The sequence below is a fragment of the Eleutherodactylus coqui genome, chromosome 3, assembly GCF_035609145.1.
Source record: "Eleutherodactylus coqui strain aEleCoq1 chromosome 3, aEleCoq1.hap1, whole genome shotgun sequence".
NCBI lineage: Eukaryota > Metazoa > Chordata > Amphibia > Anura > Eleutherodactylidae > Eleutherodactylus > Eleutherodactylus coqui.
Genome location: NC_089839.1, coordinates 1274761 through 1291846, shown reverse-complemented (window position 1 = coordinate 1291846; position 17086 = coordinate 1274761). Strand labels below are relative to the sequence as shown.

General features: G+C 64.9%; 1 protein-coding gene across 1 annotated transcript in view; it reads right to left on the bottom strand.

Annotated features, from left to right (window-relative positions):
• PPP2R5A (protein phosphatase 2 regulatory subunit B'alpha) overlaps positions 1 to 16199 on the bottom strand; it is a 74176-nt gene extending 57977 nt beyond the window's left edge. The window contains exon 1 of the mRNA XM_066595042.1: positions 15908 to 16199. Within this exon, the coding sequence (XP_066451139.1) occupies positions 15908 to 16055 (148 nt within the window). The 5' untranslated portion in view covers positions 16056 to 16199. The remainder of the gene's footprint in view (positions 1 to 15907) is intronic.
• Between the last annotated feature and the right edge of the window lie 887 nt (positions 16200 to 17086).

Sequence of the window (17086 nt, the reverse complement as noted above, 5' to 3'; positions counted from 1 at the left end):
AACGCCAAACGAGATAACCGGCCCGCACGGGCGACCCCACATTCACTGTGCCAACGATTTATCGCTCCGTGTAGAGGAAGGTGACATGTAGTCAGTGAAGGTCCCGGACACAAGAGCTTGCAATCTATTCTGTGCCGACGCAAACTGGTCTGCAGGGAGTTATTAAAAATACTGCAAGGAGGAAAGAAACTGAAAACCGGGCATCCGGGAGATCCTGGGCAGACGACACGCTGTCCGGATACATGCGGTGACGGGCCAAAGCGGGCACGGCGGACGTACTGGAGGCGCCTGTAATCCCCCTCGGACACCCATCAGTTACACCAGCGGGCACGGCGGACGTACTGGAGGCGCCTGTAATCCCCCTCGGACACCCATCAGTTACACCAGCGGGCACGGCGGGCTTACTGGAGGCCCCTGTAATCCCCCTCGGACACCCATCAGTTATACCAGCGGGCACGGCGGACGTACTGGAGGCCCCTGTAATCCCCCTCGGACACCCATCAGTTATACCAGCGGGCACGGCGGACGTACTGGAGGCGTCTGTAATCCCCCTCAGACACCCATCAGTTACACCAGCGGGCACGGCGGACGTACTGGAGGCGCCTGTAATCCCCCTCGGACAACCATCAGTTACACCAGCGGGCACGGCGGATGTACTGGAGGAGTCTGTAATCCCCCGCGGACACCCATCAATTACACCAGCGGGCACAGCGGGCGTACTGGAGGCGCCTGTAATCCCCCTCAGACGCCCATCAGTTACCCCAGCGGGCACGGCAGATGAACTGGAGGCGCCTGTAATCCCCCCCCCGGACAGCCATCAGTTATACCAGCGGGCACAGCGGGCGTACTGGAGGCCCCTGTAATCCCCCTCGGACGCCCATCAGTTATACCAGCGGGCACGGCGGACGTACTGGAGGCACCTGTAATCCCCCCCCGGACACCCATCAGTTACACCAGCGGGCACGGCGGGCGTACTGGAGGCGCCTGTAATCCCCCTCAGACACCCATCAGTTACACCAGCGGGCACGGCGGGCGTACTGGAGGCGTCTGTAATCCCCCTCAGACACCCATCAGTTACACCAGCGGGCACGGCGGGCGTACTGGAGGCGTCTGTAATCCCCCTCGGACACCCATCAGTTACACCAGCGCGCACGGCGGACGTACTGGAGGCCCCAGTAATCCCCCTCGGACACCCATCAGTTACACCAGCGGGCACGGCGGGCGTACTGGAGGAGTCTGTAATCCCCCGCGGACGCCCATCAGTTATACCAGCGGGCACAGCGGACGTACTGGAGGCGCCTGTAATCCCCGCCGGACGCCCATTCAGTTACACCTGCGGGCACGGCGGGCGTACTGGAGGCGCCTGTAATCCCCCTAAGACACCCATCAGTTACACCAGCGGGCAAGGCAGATGAACTGGAGGCGCCTGTAATCCCCCCCCCCGGACAGCCATCAGTTACACCAGCGGGCACGGCGGATGTACTGGAGGCGCATGTAATCCCCCTCGGACACCCATCAGTTACACCAGCGGGCACGGCGGATGTACTGGAGGCGCCTGTAATCCCCCTCGGACACCCATCAGTTACACCAGCGGGCACGGCAGACGTACTGGAGGCGCCTGTAATCCCCCTTGGACACCCATCAGTTACACCAGCGGGCACGGCAGATGAACTGGAGGAGTCTGTAATCCCCCGCGGACGCCCATCAGTTACACCAGCGGGCACGGCAGACGTACTGGAGGCGCCTGTAATCCCCGCCGGACGCCCATTCAGTTACACCAGCGGGCACGGCGGACGTACTGAATTCGTCTGTAATCCCCCTCGGACCCTTATCAGTTACACCTGCGGGCACGGCGGGCGTACTGGAGGCGCCTGTAATCCCCCTCGGACACCCATCAGTTACACCAGCGGGCACGGCGGGTGTACTGGAGGCGCCTGTAATCCCCCTCAGACACGGCGGACGTACTGGAGGCGCCTGTAATCCCCGCCGGACGCCCATTCAGTTACACCAGCGGGCACGGCGGATGTACTGGAGGCGCCTGTAATCCCCCTCGGACACCCATCAGTTATACCAGCGGGCACGGCGGGCGTACTGGAGGCCCCTGTAATCCCCCTCGGACACCCATCAGTTACACCAGCGGGCACGGCGGGCGTACTGGAGGCCCCTGTAATCCCCCTCGGACACCCATCAGTTACACCAGCGGGCACGGCAGATGTACTGGAGGCCCCTGTAATCCCCCTCGGACACCCATCAGTTACACCAGCGGGCACGGCAGATGTACTGGAGGCCCCTGTAATCCCCCTCGGACACCCATCAGTTACACCAGCGGGCACGGCGGGCGTACTGGAGGCCCCTGTAATCCCCCTCAGACACCCATCAGTTACACCAGCGGGCACGGCGGGCGTACTGGAGGCGCCTGTAATCCCCCTCGGACACCCATCAGTTACACCAGCGGGCACGGCGGGCGTACTGGAGGCCCCTGTAATCCCCCTCGGACACCCATCAGTTACACCAGCGGGCACGGCGGGCGTACTGGAGGCCCCTGTAATCCCCCTCGGACACCCATCAGTTACACCAGCGGGCACGGCGGATGTACTGGAGGCGCCTGTAATCCCCCTCGGACACCCATCAGTTACACCAGCGGGCACGGCGGACGTACTGGAGGCGCCTGTAATCCCCCTCGGACACCCATCAGTTACACCAGCGGGCACGGCGGGCGTACTGGAGGCGCCTGTAATCCGCTACAAGTTACTTTATGGTTCAGTTTCTGGCCGGCGATCGTTCCGTGTAAACAGGCAGCGCTTAAGGACGCCGGCCGGCTCTCTGCGAATGGAGGCCGGAACAATCCGCAGTCACCCCGCCCCCATTCACTGGCGATGAGCACCGGAACAGTCCGTGGGCGCTCTGCCCCCATTCACTGGTGAGGAGAATCGGTACGATCCGCGGTCGCCCATTTCTCCAGCACGTCGGCCGCCCCAGTCGCGGTCTCCCGCGGGACGCGGCGGTTTTCTTGCCATCTAACGTACCGTATAAAACGTTAAATGGGGGGATGTAAGGTGGTCTTTGGGGGTTTCTGGTGCTTCCGGGGGGACTTCTCTGTCAGCCTGTGGCGGCGCCGGGGGTCTACAGGGGTCCTCAGTTTACGTCCTACGACTTTACAAACCGCTATAACCGGCTTTTGTCGCATCTTTTGAGGCGCAGGAGTCTGTTCCCACCAGCAGGGGGCGACGTTTTAATCGGATTATTCCTGCTTTTGGGGAGCGGAGGGACTAATGCCGCAGCACTTGTAATAAAGAGTGATTAACCCTTTGGACGCCCCGCCGCACTCACAGCCGTTACTGTAATACAGAAGAACCGGGCTTTATAGTCTAAGCGTTGCGCCTTCAGTCCATGCCGGTTTACCGCGCCCCGTGCGACGCGATTAGTGGCCCCCCTATCCTGTCCACGGGCAGCGGTCGCTCCTCTTAACATGCGATTCTGGCGCTGCCGGTTTTCTGCTGGCGCCCACCGTACGGGGTAAGCACCATACTCTTATAGATGGGGGTCTTCCCGTGAAGCCCTGGCGCTTTGTTCTGACCACCTGACTCTGGCGCTCGTTGAAGTCAATGGCCGCCAAAGAAACAGCTGAACGCGCCACGGAGACAGCACTGCGCCTGGCCCACGCCGGAGGCCAGGGGGCCGGTAGCCATGACAGAGGTCTCCCATCTCAGCTATGAAGAGCGAAGGGGATGGGAAGGCCCCTTTAAGGACAGCCCTACCAATTAGCTTTCTTGCATAAACGAGGAAAAGGTTGTTCTTTTCTTCACTTTTCCAGCCCCCGTGGAGACCTGAACGTCATGATAGACTGCAGTACGTGGGCGTTGCAGTGTCCTTTTAACAGCAGCTGATAAGTTCTACGACCCCTTTAATGTACTGCCGCCTGATTGGCCCACATTAGGAGCGCTGCCGCTGCCACTCCTCCGTCGGGGTCCTTGGGACTACTTGTTGTAATAAGGGGGCCCCCGGCTGTGAGGGGGGTGTTGTGTGTTCCGCTGTTGGCCGCCCCGGGTTGTCTTCGCTCCCCACTTTCCAGTTTAGGAGTTCCTGGCGGACTTTGTACCCGTTTCTCCCTCTCCGTCCCTACAGGGACCCCCTACATGCACCGACCCCTCTACACTCGGGCCGAGCTCCTAATGCCGTCGGCCGTCAGTCCTGAAGACGTCTTGTGGCTCTGAGGCTTATTACCGGTCCACTGTCTGGTTCCTTGTTCCTCTCCCCAAGTCACGGGGCGTGCCATCCCTTGGGAGTTGTGGGAGTCTTGCTTGGATGATGAGGGTCAGCCGCTGCTGGTCGGGGTCCCCAACCTCTATCCGCCCACCACATACCTCTATGTGGGGGCGCGGGCTGTAAGGCGACCCCGGAACCTTTCCCAGTAATGCCCCAATTACTATCGAATCGTCACCGCCAGTGGTTGGCGCCGAGCGCCAGACCGGCCCCCGCTGGACGGGGAGTTTAGAGGAGAAGCGAGCGGGCCAGCACGCTGACACTGCGTTCAGATGTAACGATTGTTGCGCACCTTCGTTAGTGTGAGCGCCGTTATATGTAAATGAGCCTAAACTCCACCAGTCTCTCCTCCTTCATTGACTCCGGCTGATTGTTCCTCCGGTACAGACTACCTGGAGGCGTGGCCCCGTCTGCGGAGCTTACACGCGTGTGCTCCATGGCAGACTTGCAGAACACGTCAACGCACCCGGGCAGCGTGCTGGCAGGGGTCTCTGGTTCCCATCAGCGCTCGCCTCCCGCTATTCCGCACTCTTTACTTCACAACGCTAATCTCCGCTGTCTGAATGGCGCCGTCACGTTTACGACCGCGGCCACAAGCAGAGGGTCCCCTGCGAGAGCCCTGGGGACACAGCGGACCGGATGTACAGCCCTCCAGGTCCGCTACCAGCTCCCCGTAGACATCGCTGCGGCATTCAGGGACTCATCCACAAGCCAGGCAAGGACCCCGGTGATCGTTATGGCGACCAGGACCCTCTCCTCGGGGCATCGATCACCCCGGCAGAGAGGTTCACAAACACCACAAAATCCCTCAACTTTGGCGTCTTGTGACGGAGTGAACTGTTGCGGAATCCCCCGCAGCACTGGTATGCTCGGAGGTCCCGTGGCGGGGGTCCGGGAGAACGCCTTCTAGTCTGAGGCTCATGGGAAGCCTGTCTCCTTACCCCCTTGATACTGTCTCTTGAACCCTTCCACCACTATATCTGGGGTTCTGGGTACAAGGTAGGTTCACACCAGCCCCTCCGCTCCCCCACTAATCCCCCCCGATCTCCGCTCCCCCACTAATCCCCCCCGATCTCCATTCCCCCACTAATCCCCCCAATCTCCGTTCCCCCGCAGTTTTGAATATCTCCCGTTTCCAACGTCCCCCGAAGCTTCTATTCGTTTCCGCCTCACCATCTCCTAAACACGTCGGTGTATTTCTGTCCAAGGACCCAGACGTCATCTCTTCCCACCTGCTCCAGGTGGGGTGCGGCGGCATGTCCCGCCGGTCCGGACCATCCACATATGTAACATGTGCCTCCCCCCTCTGGCGTCCGGCCCACAAATCGGGTTTTCTCAGGGCGGACCCCCGGACCGTGGTGGTTTTAGTCTGCCGGTCTCTTAGCGGCTCACCTTCCCGCTAGTTCCCGTCTTCGGACTGGTGCCGCCACATTGTGCTTCCACTGAACAGGCCTGCCGCTCCCGGGTCTAATCCGCCCCAATCGCCTGCTGCCCTTTTGTGGTTTGTACCTCTGTCCTCTCAGAGCCGCCCCCCTTGGACCCCACAAGCTTGGAGGGCCCTACATTTCGATCCTGGGTTGAATCAGATTGTTCTCGTGTTTTCCAGTTTGGCGCCGGCCGGCCGGCCTCCGTCCGCGGGGTAATGGGAGGCTTTGCTGGCTCCTACATCTCTTCCCCTCTTCCACCTGGTCCAGCCCCCTTCTGAGCGCCATCGTTTGGGATCTGGACCATTTGGTCCCCCGCAGACCAGCCCTCCGCTAGCCGCTGCAACGCAGATCTCGGTTTATCATCGACTTCGGAACACAACCGCATGTTTAACGAGGTACTTCTGGAGGATCCCCTGACCCGTAACATAGGACCTCTGACTATAGGAAGCCCCCGCTGCAGACTGAGGGGGCCGGCGAGGACTTGTTCCCCTCCCCCACCTGTCCTGCCTCCCTCTTGGGGTCCACCTTACCCATACGGCACTCAGCACACTGTATTCCTCCACGTACAACACTGCCCATCCGCAATACATTGCATAGGGGGGCAATATACACCCAGCCCCGCCATGACAGAGCGGGCGAGAGACCCGCAGGACGCTGGCAGAGCTGGTATTTACAAACACCGGTATACCGCTGCTTGGAGACCCGCAGCATTTACCGCTACGCCCGCGGGCACGAGGCCTTACACGCGGGCAATCCTCTGACAATCCGCAGAACGCCAAGAACCGCCTCCGAACCGCAGATTCATCCCAGTCAATGGAGCGAATTCCCACGCGATTCCCGGGCGGATTTAGTCCAGAAGCACCAAGGAGCGGCGAGTTATTTCTTGTAAACGTCCGCGACGCCGGCGGGCAGCGAGATCTTCAGCGGACACGAAATCAGGCGCAGAATCCACTGCACAACTCCGCTACGTGAACCAGGATTTACGCCAGCTTCCGACAACACGAAGGCAAAAACAGGTCATTCCATCCATGAAGCGTCCGCAACGGAGATGAGCGCCACAACGCCACCGCGCTGAAAACCTGCGCCGGAAGACGACGCGCTGCACCACTTATATGTTTACACGGACCGCGGCGACTTACCTGCAGGGCGCGTTCATACGGCGGAAGTCACACCAGAATGTTCCATGGGAATTCTGCCTAAAAGACCACATCAAAATCCGCATCTTTCTGGGCGGTCTTTGGCGCGGATCCATGCGCGCATTTATTCCTGTCAATGGGCAAAACCTGCGAGCGGAATTCCAGCGTGGAAACAAAACGGCGCGGGTGGAACACAACATTCAGAGGCAGCATATTCTGCAGTGCCTTCATGTGAACTTACCTCCCAGAACCTGCCGCACGCGGAGCGCAGGACACACTGAGAACCACACGCCCGCTGCCCTCCTCCCAGAACCTGCCGCACGCGGAGCGCAGGACACACTGAGAACCACACGCCCGCTGCCCTCCACCCAGAACCTGCCGCACGCCGAACACACCGAGAACCACACGCCCGCTGCCCTCCACCCAGAACCTGCCACACGCGGAGCGCAGAGCACACCGAGAACCACACGCCCGCTGCCCTCCACCCAGAACCTGCCACACGCGGAGCGCAGGACACACTGAGAACCACACGCCCGCTGCGCTCCACCCAGAACCTGCCGCACGCCGAACACACCGAGAACCACACGCCCGCTGCGCTCCACCCAGAACCTGCCGAGCGCAGGACACACCGAGAACCACACGCCCGCTGCCCTCCTCCCAGAACCTGCCACACGCGGAGCGCAGAGCACACCGAGAACCACACGCCCGCTGCGCTCCACCCAGAACCTGCCGAGCGCAGGACACACCGAGAACCACACGCCCGCTGCCCTCCTCCCAGAACCTGCCGCACGCGGAGCGCAGAACACACCGGTAGCCACACGCCCGCTGCCCTCCTTCCAGAACCTGCCACACGCGGAGCGCAGGACACACCGGGAGCCACACGCCCGCTGCCCTCCTCCCAGAACCTGCCGCACGCGGAGCGCAGGACACACCGAGAACCACACGCCCGCTGCCCTCCTTCCAGAACCTGCCGAGCGCAGAACACACCGAGAACCACACGCCCGCTGCCCTCCTTCCAGAACCTGCCGAGCGCAGGACACACCGAGAACCACACGCCCGCTGCCCTCCTCCCAGAACCTGCCGCACGCGGAGCCCAGGACACACCGGGAGCCACATGTCCGCTGCCCTCGACCCAGAACCTGCCGCACGCGGAGCGCAGGACACACCGAGAGCCACATGTCCGCTGCGCTCCACCCAGAACCTGCCGCACGCGGAGCGCAGGACACACTGAGAACCACACGCCCGCTGCCCTCCACCCAGAACCTGCCGCACGCGGAGCGCAGAGCACACCGAGACCCACACGCCCGCTGCCCTCCACCCAGAACCTGCCGCACGCGGAGCGCAGAGCACACCGAGAGCCACACGCCCGCTGCCCTCCACCCAGAACCTGCCGCACGCGGAGCGCAGAGCACACCGAGAACCACACGCCCGCTGCCCTCCACCCAGAACCTGCCGCACGCGGAGCGCAGGACACACTGAGAACCACACGCCCGCTGCCCTCCACCCAGAACCTGCCGCACGCCGAACACACCGAGAACCACACGCCCGCTGCCCTCCTCCCAGAACCTGCCGAGCGCAGGACACACTGAGAACCACACGCCCGCTGCCCTCCACCCAGAACCTGCCGCACGCCGAACACACCGAGAACCACACGCCCGCTGCCCTCCTCCCAGAACCTGCCGAGCGCAGGACACACCGAGAACCACACGCCCGCTGCCCTCCTCCCAGAACCTGCCGCACGCGGAGCGCAGGACACACCGGGAGCCACACGCCCGCTGCCCTCCTCCCAGAACCTGCCGCACGCGGAGCGCAGGACACACCGGGAGCCACACGCCCGCTGCCCTCCACCCAGAACCTGCCGCACGCGGAGCGCAGCACACACCGGGAGCCACACGCCCGCTGCCCTCCACCCAGAACCTGCCGCACGCCGAACACACCGAGAACCACACGCCCGCTGCCCTCCTCCCAGAACCTGCCATACGCCGAACACACCGAGAACCACACGCCCGCTGCCCTCCACCCAGAACCTGCCGCATGCCGAACACACCGAGAACCACACGCCCGCTGCCCTCCTCCCAGAACCTGCCGAGCGCAGGACACACCGAGAACCACACGCCCGCTGCCCTCCACCCAGAACCTGCCGCATGCGGAGCGCAGGACACACCGAGAACCACACGCCCGCTGCCCTCCTCCCAGAACCTGCTGAGCGCAGAACACGAGAACCACACGCCCGCTGCCCTCCTCCCAGAACCTGCCGAGCGCAGAACACAACGAGAACCACACGCCCGCTGCCCTCCTCCCAGAATCTGCCGCACGCGGAGCGCAGGACACACCGAGAACCACACGCCCGCTGCCCTCCTCCCAGAACCTGCCGAGCGCAGAACACAACGAGAACCACACGCCCGCTGCCCTCCTCCCAGAACCTGCCGCACGCGGAGCTAAGAACCCACCGGGAGACACATGTCCGCTGCGCTCCTCCCAGAACCTGCCGCATGCGGAGCGCAGGACACACTGAGAACCACACGCCCGCTGCCCTCCTCCCAGAACCTGCCGAGCGCAGAACACAACGAGAACCACACGCCCGCTGCCCTCCTCCCAGAACCTGCCGCACGCGGAGCGCAGGACACACTGAGAACCACACGCCCGCTGCCCTCCTCCCAGAACTTGCCGCACGCCAAACACACCGAGAACCACACGCCCGCTGCCCTCCACCCAGAACCTGCCGCACGCCAAACACACCGAGAACCACACGCCCGCTGCCCTCCACCCAGAACCTGCCGCATGCGGAGCGCAGGACACACCGAGAACCACACGCCCGCTGCCCTCCTCCCAGAACCTGCTGAGCGCAGAACACGAGAACCACACGCCCGCTGCCCTCCTCCCAGAACCTGCCGAGCGCAGAACACAACGAGAACCACACGCCCGCTGCCCTCCTCCCAGAACCTGCCGCACGCGGAGCGCAGGACACACTGAGAACCACACGCCCGCTGCCCTCCTCCCAGAACCTGCCGCACGCCAAACACACCGAGAACCACACGCCCGCTGCCCTCCACCCAGAACCTGCCGAGCGCAGAACACACCGAGAACCACACGCCCGCTGCCCTCCTCCCAGAACCTGCCGCACGCGGAGCGTAGGACACACTGAGAACCACACGCCCGCTGCGCTCCACCCAGAACTTGCCGCACGTGGAGCAGGACACACCGGGAGCCACATGTCCGCTGCCCTCCACCCAGAACCTGCCGCACGCCGAACACACCGAGAACCACACGCCCGCTGCCCTCCTCCCAGAACCTGCCGCACGCGGAGCGCAGGACACACCGAGAACCACACGCCCGCTGCGCTCCACCCAGAACCTGCCGCACGCGGAGCGCAGGACACACCGGGAGCCACATGTCCGCTGCCCTCCTCCCAGAACCTGCCGCACGCCGAACACACCGAGAACCACACGCCCGCTGCCATCCACCCAGAACCTGCCGCACGCCGAACACACCGAGAACCACACGCCCGCTGCCCTCCACCCAGAACCTGCCACACGCGGAGCGCAGAGCACACCGAGAACCACACGCCCGCTGCCCTCCACCCAGAACCTGCCGCACGCCGAACACACCGAGAACCACACGCCCGCTGCCCTCCACCCAGAACCTGCCGCACGCCGAACACACCGAGAACCACACGCCCGCTGCCCTCCACCCAGAACCTGCCGCACGCGGAGCACAGAACACATCAGGAACCAGGCGTCCGCTGCCCTCCTATCAGAACCTGCTGCATGCAGAGCACCCTGGGAACCACACGCCCGCTGCGCTCCACCCAGAACCTGCCGCACGCCGAACACACCGAGAACCACACGCCCGCTGCCCTCCACCCAGAACCTGCCGCACGCCGAACACACCGAGAACCACACGCCCGCTGCCCTCCTCCCAGAACCTGCTGCACGCGGAGCACAGAACCCATCAGGAACCAAGCGTCCGCTGCCCTCCTATCAGAACCTGCTGCATGCTGAGCACCCCGGGAACCACACGCCCGCTGCGCTCCACCCAGAACCTGCCGCACGCCGAACACACCGAGAACCATATGCCCGCTGCGCTCCACCCAGAACCTGCCGCACGCCGAACACACCGAGAACCACACGCCTGCTGCCCTCCACCCAGAACCTGCTGCACGCGGAGCACAGAACACATCAGGAACCAGGCGTCCGCTGCCCTCCTATCAGAACCTGCTGCATGCAGAGCACCCCGGGAACCACACGCCCGCTGCCCTCCACCCAGAACCTGCCGCACGCGGAGCACAGAACACATCAGGAACCAGGCGTCCGCTGCCCTCCTATCAGAACCTGCTGCATGCAGAGCACCCCGGGAACCATATGCCCGCTGCGCTCCACCCAGAACCTGCCGCACGCCGAACACACCGAGAACCATATGCCCGCTGCGCTCCACCCAGAACCTGCCGCACGCCGAACACACCGAGAACCACACGCCCGCTGCCCTCCACCCAGAACCTGCCGCACGCCGAACACACCGAGAACCATATGCCCGCTGCGCTCCACCCAGAACCTGCCGCACGCCGAACACACCGAGAACCACACGCCCGCTGTGCTCCACCCAGAACCTGCCGCACGCAGAGCTAAGAACACACAGAGAACCACACGCCCGCTGCCCTCCTCCCAGAGCCTGCCGCACGCGGAGCGTAGGGCACACTGAGAACCACACGCCCGCTGCGCTCCACCCAGAACCTGCCGCACGCCGAACACACCGAGAACCACACGCCCGCTGCCCTCCACCCAGAACCTGCCGCACGCCGAACACACCGAGAACCACACGCCCGCTGCCCTCCACCCAGAACCTGCCGCACGCCGAACACACCGAGAACCACACGCCCGCTGCCCTCCTCCCAGAACCTGCTGCACGCGGAGCACAGAACACATCAGGAACCAGGCGTCCGCTGCCCTCCTATCAGAACCTGCTGCATGCAGAGCACCCCGGGAACCACACGCCCGCTGCCCTCCACCCAGAACCTGCCGCACGCCGAACACACCGAGAACCACACGCCCGCTGCCCTCCTCCCAGAGCCTGCCGCACGCGGAGCGTAGGGCACACTGAGAACCACACGCCCGCTGCGCTCCACCCAGAACCTGCCGCACGCCGAACACACCGAGAACCACACGCCCGCTGCCCTCCACCCAGAACCTGCCGCACGCCGAACACACCGAGAACCACACGCCCGCTGCCCTCCACCCAGAACCTGCCGCACGCCGAACACACCGAGAACCACACGCCCGCTGCCCTCCTCCCAGAACCTGCTGCACGCGGAGCACAGAACACATCAGGAACCAGGCGTCCGCTGCCCTCCTATCAGAACCTGCTGCATGCAGAGCACCCCGGGAACCATATGCCCGCTGCGCTCCACCCAGAACCTGCCGCACGCCGAACACACCGAGAACCATATGCCCGCTGCGCTCCACCCAGAACCTGCCGCACGCCGAACACACCGAGAACCACATGCCCGCTGCCCTCCACCCAGAACCTGCCGCACGCCGAACACACCGAGAACCATATGCCCGCTGCCCTCCACCCAGAACCTGCCGCACGCCGAACACACCGAGAACCATATGCCCGCTGCCCTCCACCCAGAACCTGCCGCACGCCGAACACACCGAGAACCACACGCCCGCTGCCCTCCACCCAGAACCTGCCGCACGCCGAACACACTGAGAACCACACGCCCGCTGCGCTCCACCCAGAACCTGCATGCAGAGCACCCCGGGAACCACACGCCCGCTGCCCTCCACCCAGAACCTGCCGCACGCCGAACACACCGAGAACCACACGCCCGCTGCGATCCACCCAGAACCTGCATGCAGAGCACCCCGGGAACCACACGCCCGCTGCCCTCCACCCAGAACCTGCCGCACGCCGAACACACCGAGAACCACACGCCCGCTGCGATCCACCCAGAACCTGCATGCAGAGCACCCCGGGAACCACACGCCCGCTGCCCTCCACCCAGAACCTGCCGCACGCCGAACACACCGAGAACCATATGCCCGCTGCGCTCCACCCAGAACCTGCCGCACGTGGAGCGCAGGACACACCGGGAGCCACACGCCAGCTGCGCCCCTCTCAAAGCCCGCTGCGCACACCAAGGACCACGCATCCGCTGCGCCCCCTGTAGAACTCGCCGCACACGGAGCACCGAACATGCCAGGAACCACACGTCCGCTTTGCTCCGCCCAGATCCGGCCGCACACGGAACAGTAATCGCACTAATATGTTCCAGTACGGTCTGCGCCATTTTTACATGGGAACATGGCGTCTGCACGCTGCGGCGCTGAGGTACGGATTTCCTGCAGACGCAGAGCTTCATCGGCAAAACTGCTGTCTGAGGAGCGCGACGAGCGCGGCATTACGTACACGTTGCCTGAGGCCACACCCAGACACGCGGATCCGCCTGTAGTGTGAGCTCCTCTACACGTGTGGCATCCGTGTTCACCGCAGCGTTACACACAAAAGCACGAGGGTCCCGCCCCCTTCTTCCCGTCTCCTAGCAACACAGGCGAATGCAATGTGTCGCGTTGTTCGTGTTGGCGCAATACGCAGCGAACAGACGAGTCCAGCGGGGAGGAGCGCGGCCCTCAGGTCGGGTGACACAGTCTGCAGCGCGGGCCGCCAGGTGACACAGTCTGCAGCGCGGGCCGCCAGGTCAGGTGACACACAGTCTGCAGCGCGGGCCGCCAGGTCAGGTGACACACAGTCTGCAGCGCGGGCCGCCAGGTCAGGTGACACACAGTCTGCAGCGCGGGCCGCCAGGTCAGGTGACACACAGTCTGCAGCGCGGGCCGCCAGGTCAGGTGACACACAGTCTGCAGCGCGGGCCGCCAGGTCAGGTGACACACAGTCTGCAGCGCGGGCCGCCAGGTCAGGTGACACACAGTCTGCAGCGCGGGCCGCCAGGTCAGGTGACACACAGTCTGCAGCGCGGGCCGCCAGGTCAGGTGACACACAGTCTGCAGCGCGGGCCGCCAGGTCAGGTGACACACAGTCTGCAGCGCGGGCCGCCAGGTCAGGTGACACACAGTCTGCAGCGCGGGCCGCCAGGTCAGGTGACACACAGTCTGCAGCGCGGGCCGCCAGGTCAGGTGACACACAGTCTGCAGCGCGGGCCGCCAGGTCAGGTGACACACAGTCTGCAGCGCGGGCCGCCAGGTCAGGTGACACACAGTCTGCAGCGCGGGCCGCCAGGTCAGGTGACACACAGTCTGCAGCGCGGGCCGCCAGGTCAGGTGACACACAGTCTGCAGCGCGGGCCGCCAGGTCAGGTGACACAGTCTGCAGCGCGGGCCGCCAGGTCAGGTGACACAGTCTGCAGCGCGGGCCGCCAGGTCAGGTGACACAGTCTGCAGCGCGGGCCGCCAGGTCAGGTGACACAGTCTGCAGCGCGGGCCGCCAGGTCAGGTGACACAGTCTGCAGCGCGGGCCGCCAGGTCAGGTGACACAGTCTGCAGCGCGGGCCGCCAGGTCAGGTGACACAGTCTGCAGCGCGGGCCGCCAGGTCAGGTGACACAGTCTGCAGCGCGGGCCGCCAGGTCAGGTGACACAGTCTGCAGCGCGGGCCGCCAGGTCAGGTGACACAGTCTGCAGCGCGGGCCGCCAGGTCAGGTGACACAGTCTGCAGCGCGGGCCGCCAGGTCAGGTGACACAGTCTGCAGCGCGGGCCGCCAGGTCAGGTGACACAGTCTGCAGCGCGGGCCGCCAGGTCAGGTGACACAGTCTGCAGCGCGGGCCGTCAGGTCAGGTGACACAGTCTGCAGCGCGGGCCGTCAGGTCAGGTGACACAGTCTGCAGCGCGGGCCGTCAGGTCAGGTGACACAGTCTGCAGCGCGGGCCGTCAGGTCAGGTGACACAGTCTGCAGCCGCCGCGCGAATACGTGGAAACCTGCGCACAGCGAAATAACGGACAGATACACTGCAGGGGGGGCCAACAGCAGCACAACCTGAGGGGCCCCACAGAAGACCACCGGCAGGGGGCGCCCTCCACACCCCACCGCCAGCAGGGGGCGCCCTCCGCACCCCACCGCCACCAGGGGGCGCCCTCCACACTGCATCCCCTCCCCACCACCACCAGGGGGCGCCCTCCACACCCCACCACCACCAGGGGGCGCCCTCCACACCCCACCACCACCAGGGGGCGCCCTCCACACCCCACCACCACCAGGGGGCGCCCTCCACACCCCACCACCACCAGGGGGCGCCCTCCACACCCCACCACCACCAAGGGGAGCCCTCCACACTGCATCCCCTCCCCACCACCACCAGGGGGCGCCCTCCACACCCCACCACCACCAGGGGGCGCCCTCCACACTGCATCCCCTCCCCACCACCACCAGGGGGCGCCCTCCACACTGCATCCCCTCCCCACCACCACCAGGGGGCGCCCTCCACACCCCACCACCACCAAGGGGAGCCCTCCACACTGCATCCCCTCCCCACCACCACCAGGGGGCGCCCTCCACACCCCACCACCACCAGGGGGCGCCCTCCACACTGCATCCCCTCCCCACCACCACCAGGGGGCGCCCTCCACACCCCACCACCACCAGGGGGCGCCCTCCACACTGCATCCCCTCCCCACCACCACCAGGGGGCGCCCTCCACACCCCACCACCACCAGGGGGCGCCCTCCACACTGCATCCCCTCCCCACCACCACCAGGGGGCGCCCTCCGCACCGCATCCCCTCCATACCACCGGCAGGGGGCGCCCTCCACCCCACACCACCAGCAGGGGGCGCCCTCCGCACCGCATCCCCTCCATACCACCGGCAGGGGGCGCCCTCCACCCCACACCACCAGCAGGGGGCGCCCTCCACACTGCATCCCCTCCATACCACCAGCAGGGGGCACCCTCCGCACCGCATCCCCTCCATACCACCAGCAGGGGGCACCCTCCACCCCACACCACCAGCAGGGGGCGCCCTCCACACTGCATCCCCTCCATACCACCAGCAGGGGGCGCCCGCCACACGACCTCCTTTCCCCCACCAGCACCAGGGGGCGCCCTCCTCCCTCACCCCTCACGGATGACCCACCTCGGAGCGGCGGCAGCGGGGACAGCTCCACCAGCGCCCCCTGTCCTCGGAACTGGGACGAGCCCTGCGAGCGCTTCTGCCTCTGCGCCTTCCGCACCGACTTCCGCGTGAAGCCGTCCACTTTCTCGGCGGCGGAGATCGCCGACATGTCGGAAGCGCCCGACGGCTGTGCTGATCCGCGGCTCGCTGCGCCCTCTAGCGGCTCTCGCGGGCACTTTTGGCCGCCATCTCCGCCGGCTTGAGAACTTTTCCCCCGCAGCGCCGGCCGGGCAGCCGGGAGACCTGTGGCGGTAAGTCGGTAACTGCTGCCCTCACCGAGAGCTGGAGGATGACGGACAGCCGCCTCCACCAATCACAGCGCGGGGAGACCCGTGACGTGGAGGAGGAATGCACCTGTCTCCACCAGCTGGGGGCAGCAGAGCGCGCCGACTGCCTGGGGGCGGGGCCTGCAGACTGACGTCGGCGTAGAGCAAATCTATCAGCGAGAGGCTGGAATCCGCGCGTTGTCGTGGAGATTGGGCGGAGGTGTGACTGACGGGCGAGCCAGCCAATCAATGAGCTTCTTGTGGCGGGTTTACAGCAGATTGACCAATGAGAAACCTCTATATCAGCTGGGTCGGCGAGCGATCCGTGAGGGGCCTGACTGGAGCGGCACGTGTCGGGTCGGGGGATCTGCGTCGGCCGCAGCAGTTTGTTTACACGGAGATGCTTTCGTCATACCCCTCGTACGTCATTCTCATGTGACTGACCGCGGACGCCCTTCATCAGCCGCGCGCTGGTCGCTTAGATGAATGTGCGCCCTCGTGATGGTCGCCGTGTCGGACCGCAGTCACCCTGCCACCGCCCTCCCAGAAGCTACACGTGTGTCACAGGGGATTCGCAGCTCGCGGTTTTTGAACGTCTCGCTATTCTTTTCTACAGGAGCCAAAAATAAATCCCCTCGCCCGTTTGTGTAGCGGCGGCGTCCGGGCGAGAGAGTCATTACTGCAAGCGTGTTTACAGGGTCCGCGACCGATGGAACCTTCCTGCAAAACGCATGGCGCTGGGAATACACCCCGATGGTGCCCCCAGCGATGCCCCCATACATTACGGATGCCCCCCTACGAGTGCCCCCAGCGATGCCCCCATACATTACGGATGCCCCCCTACGAGTGCCCCCAGCGATGCCCCCATACATTA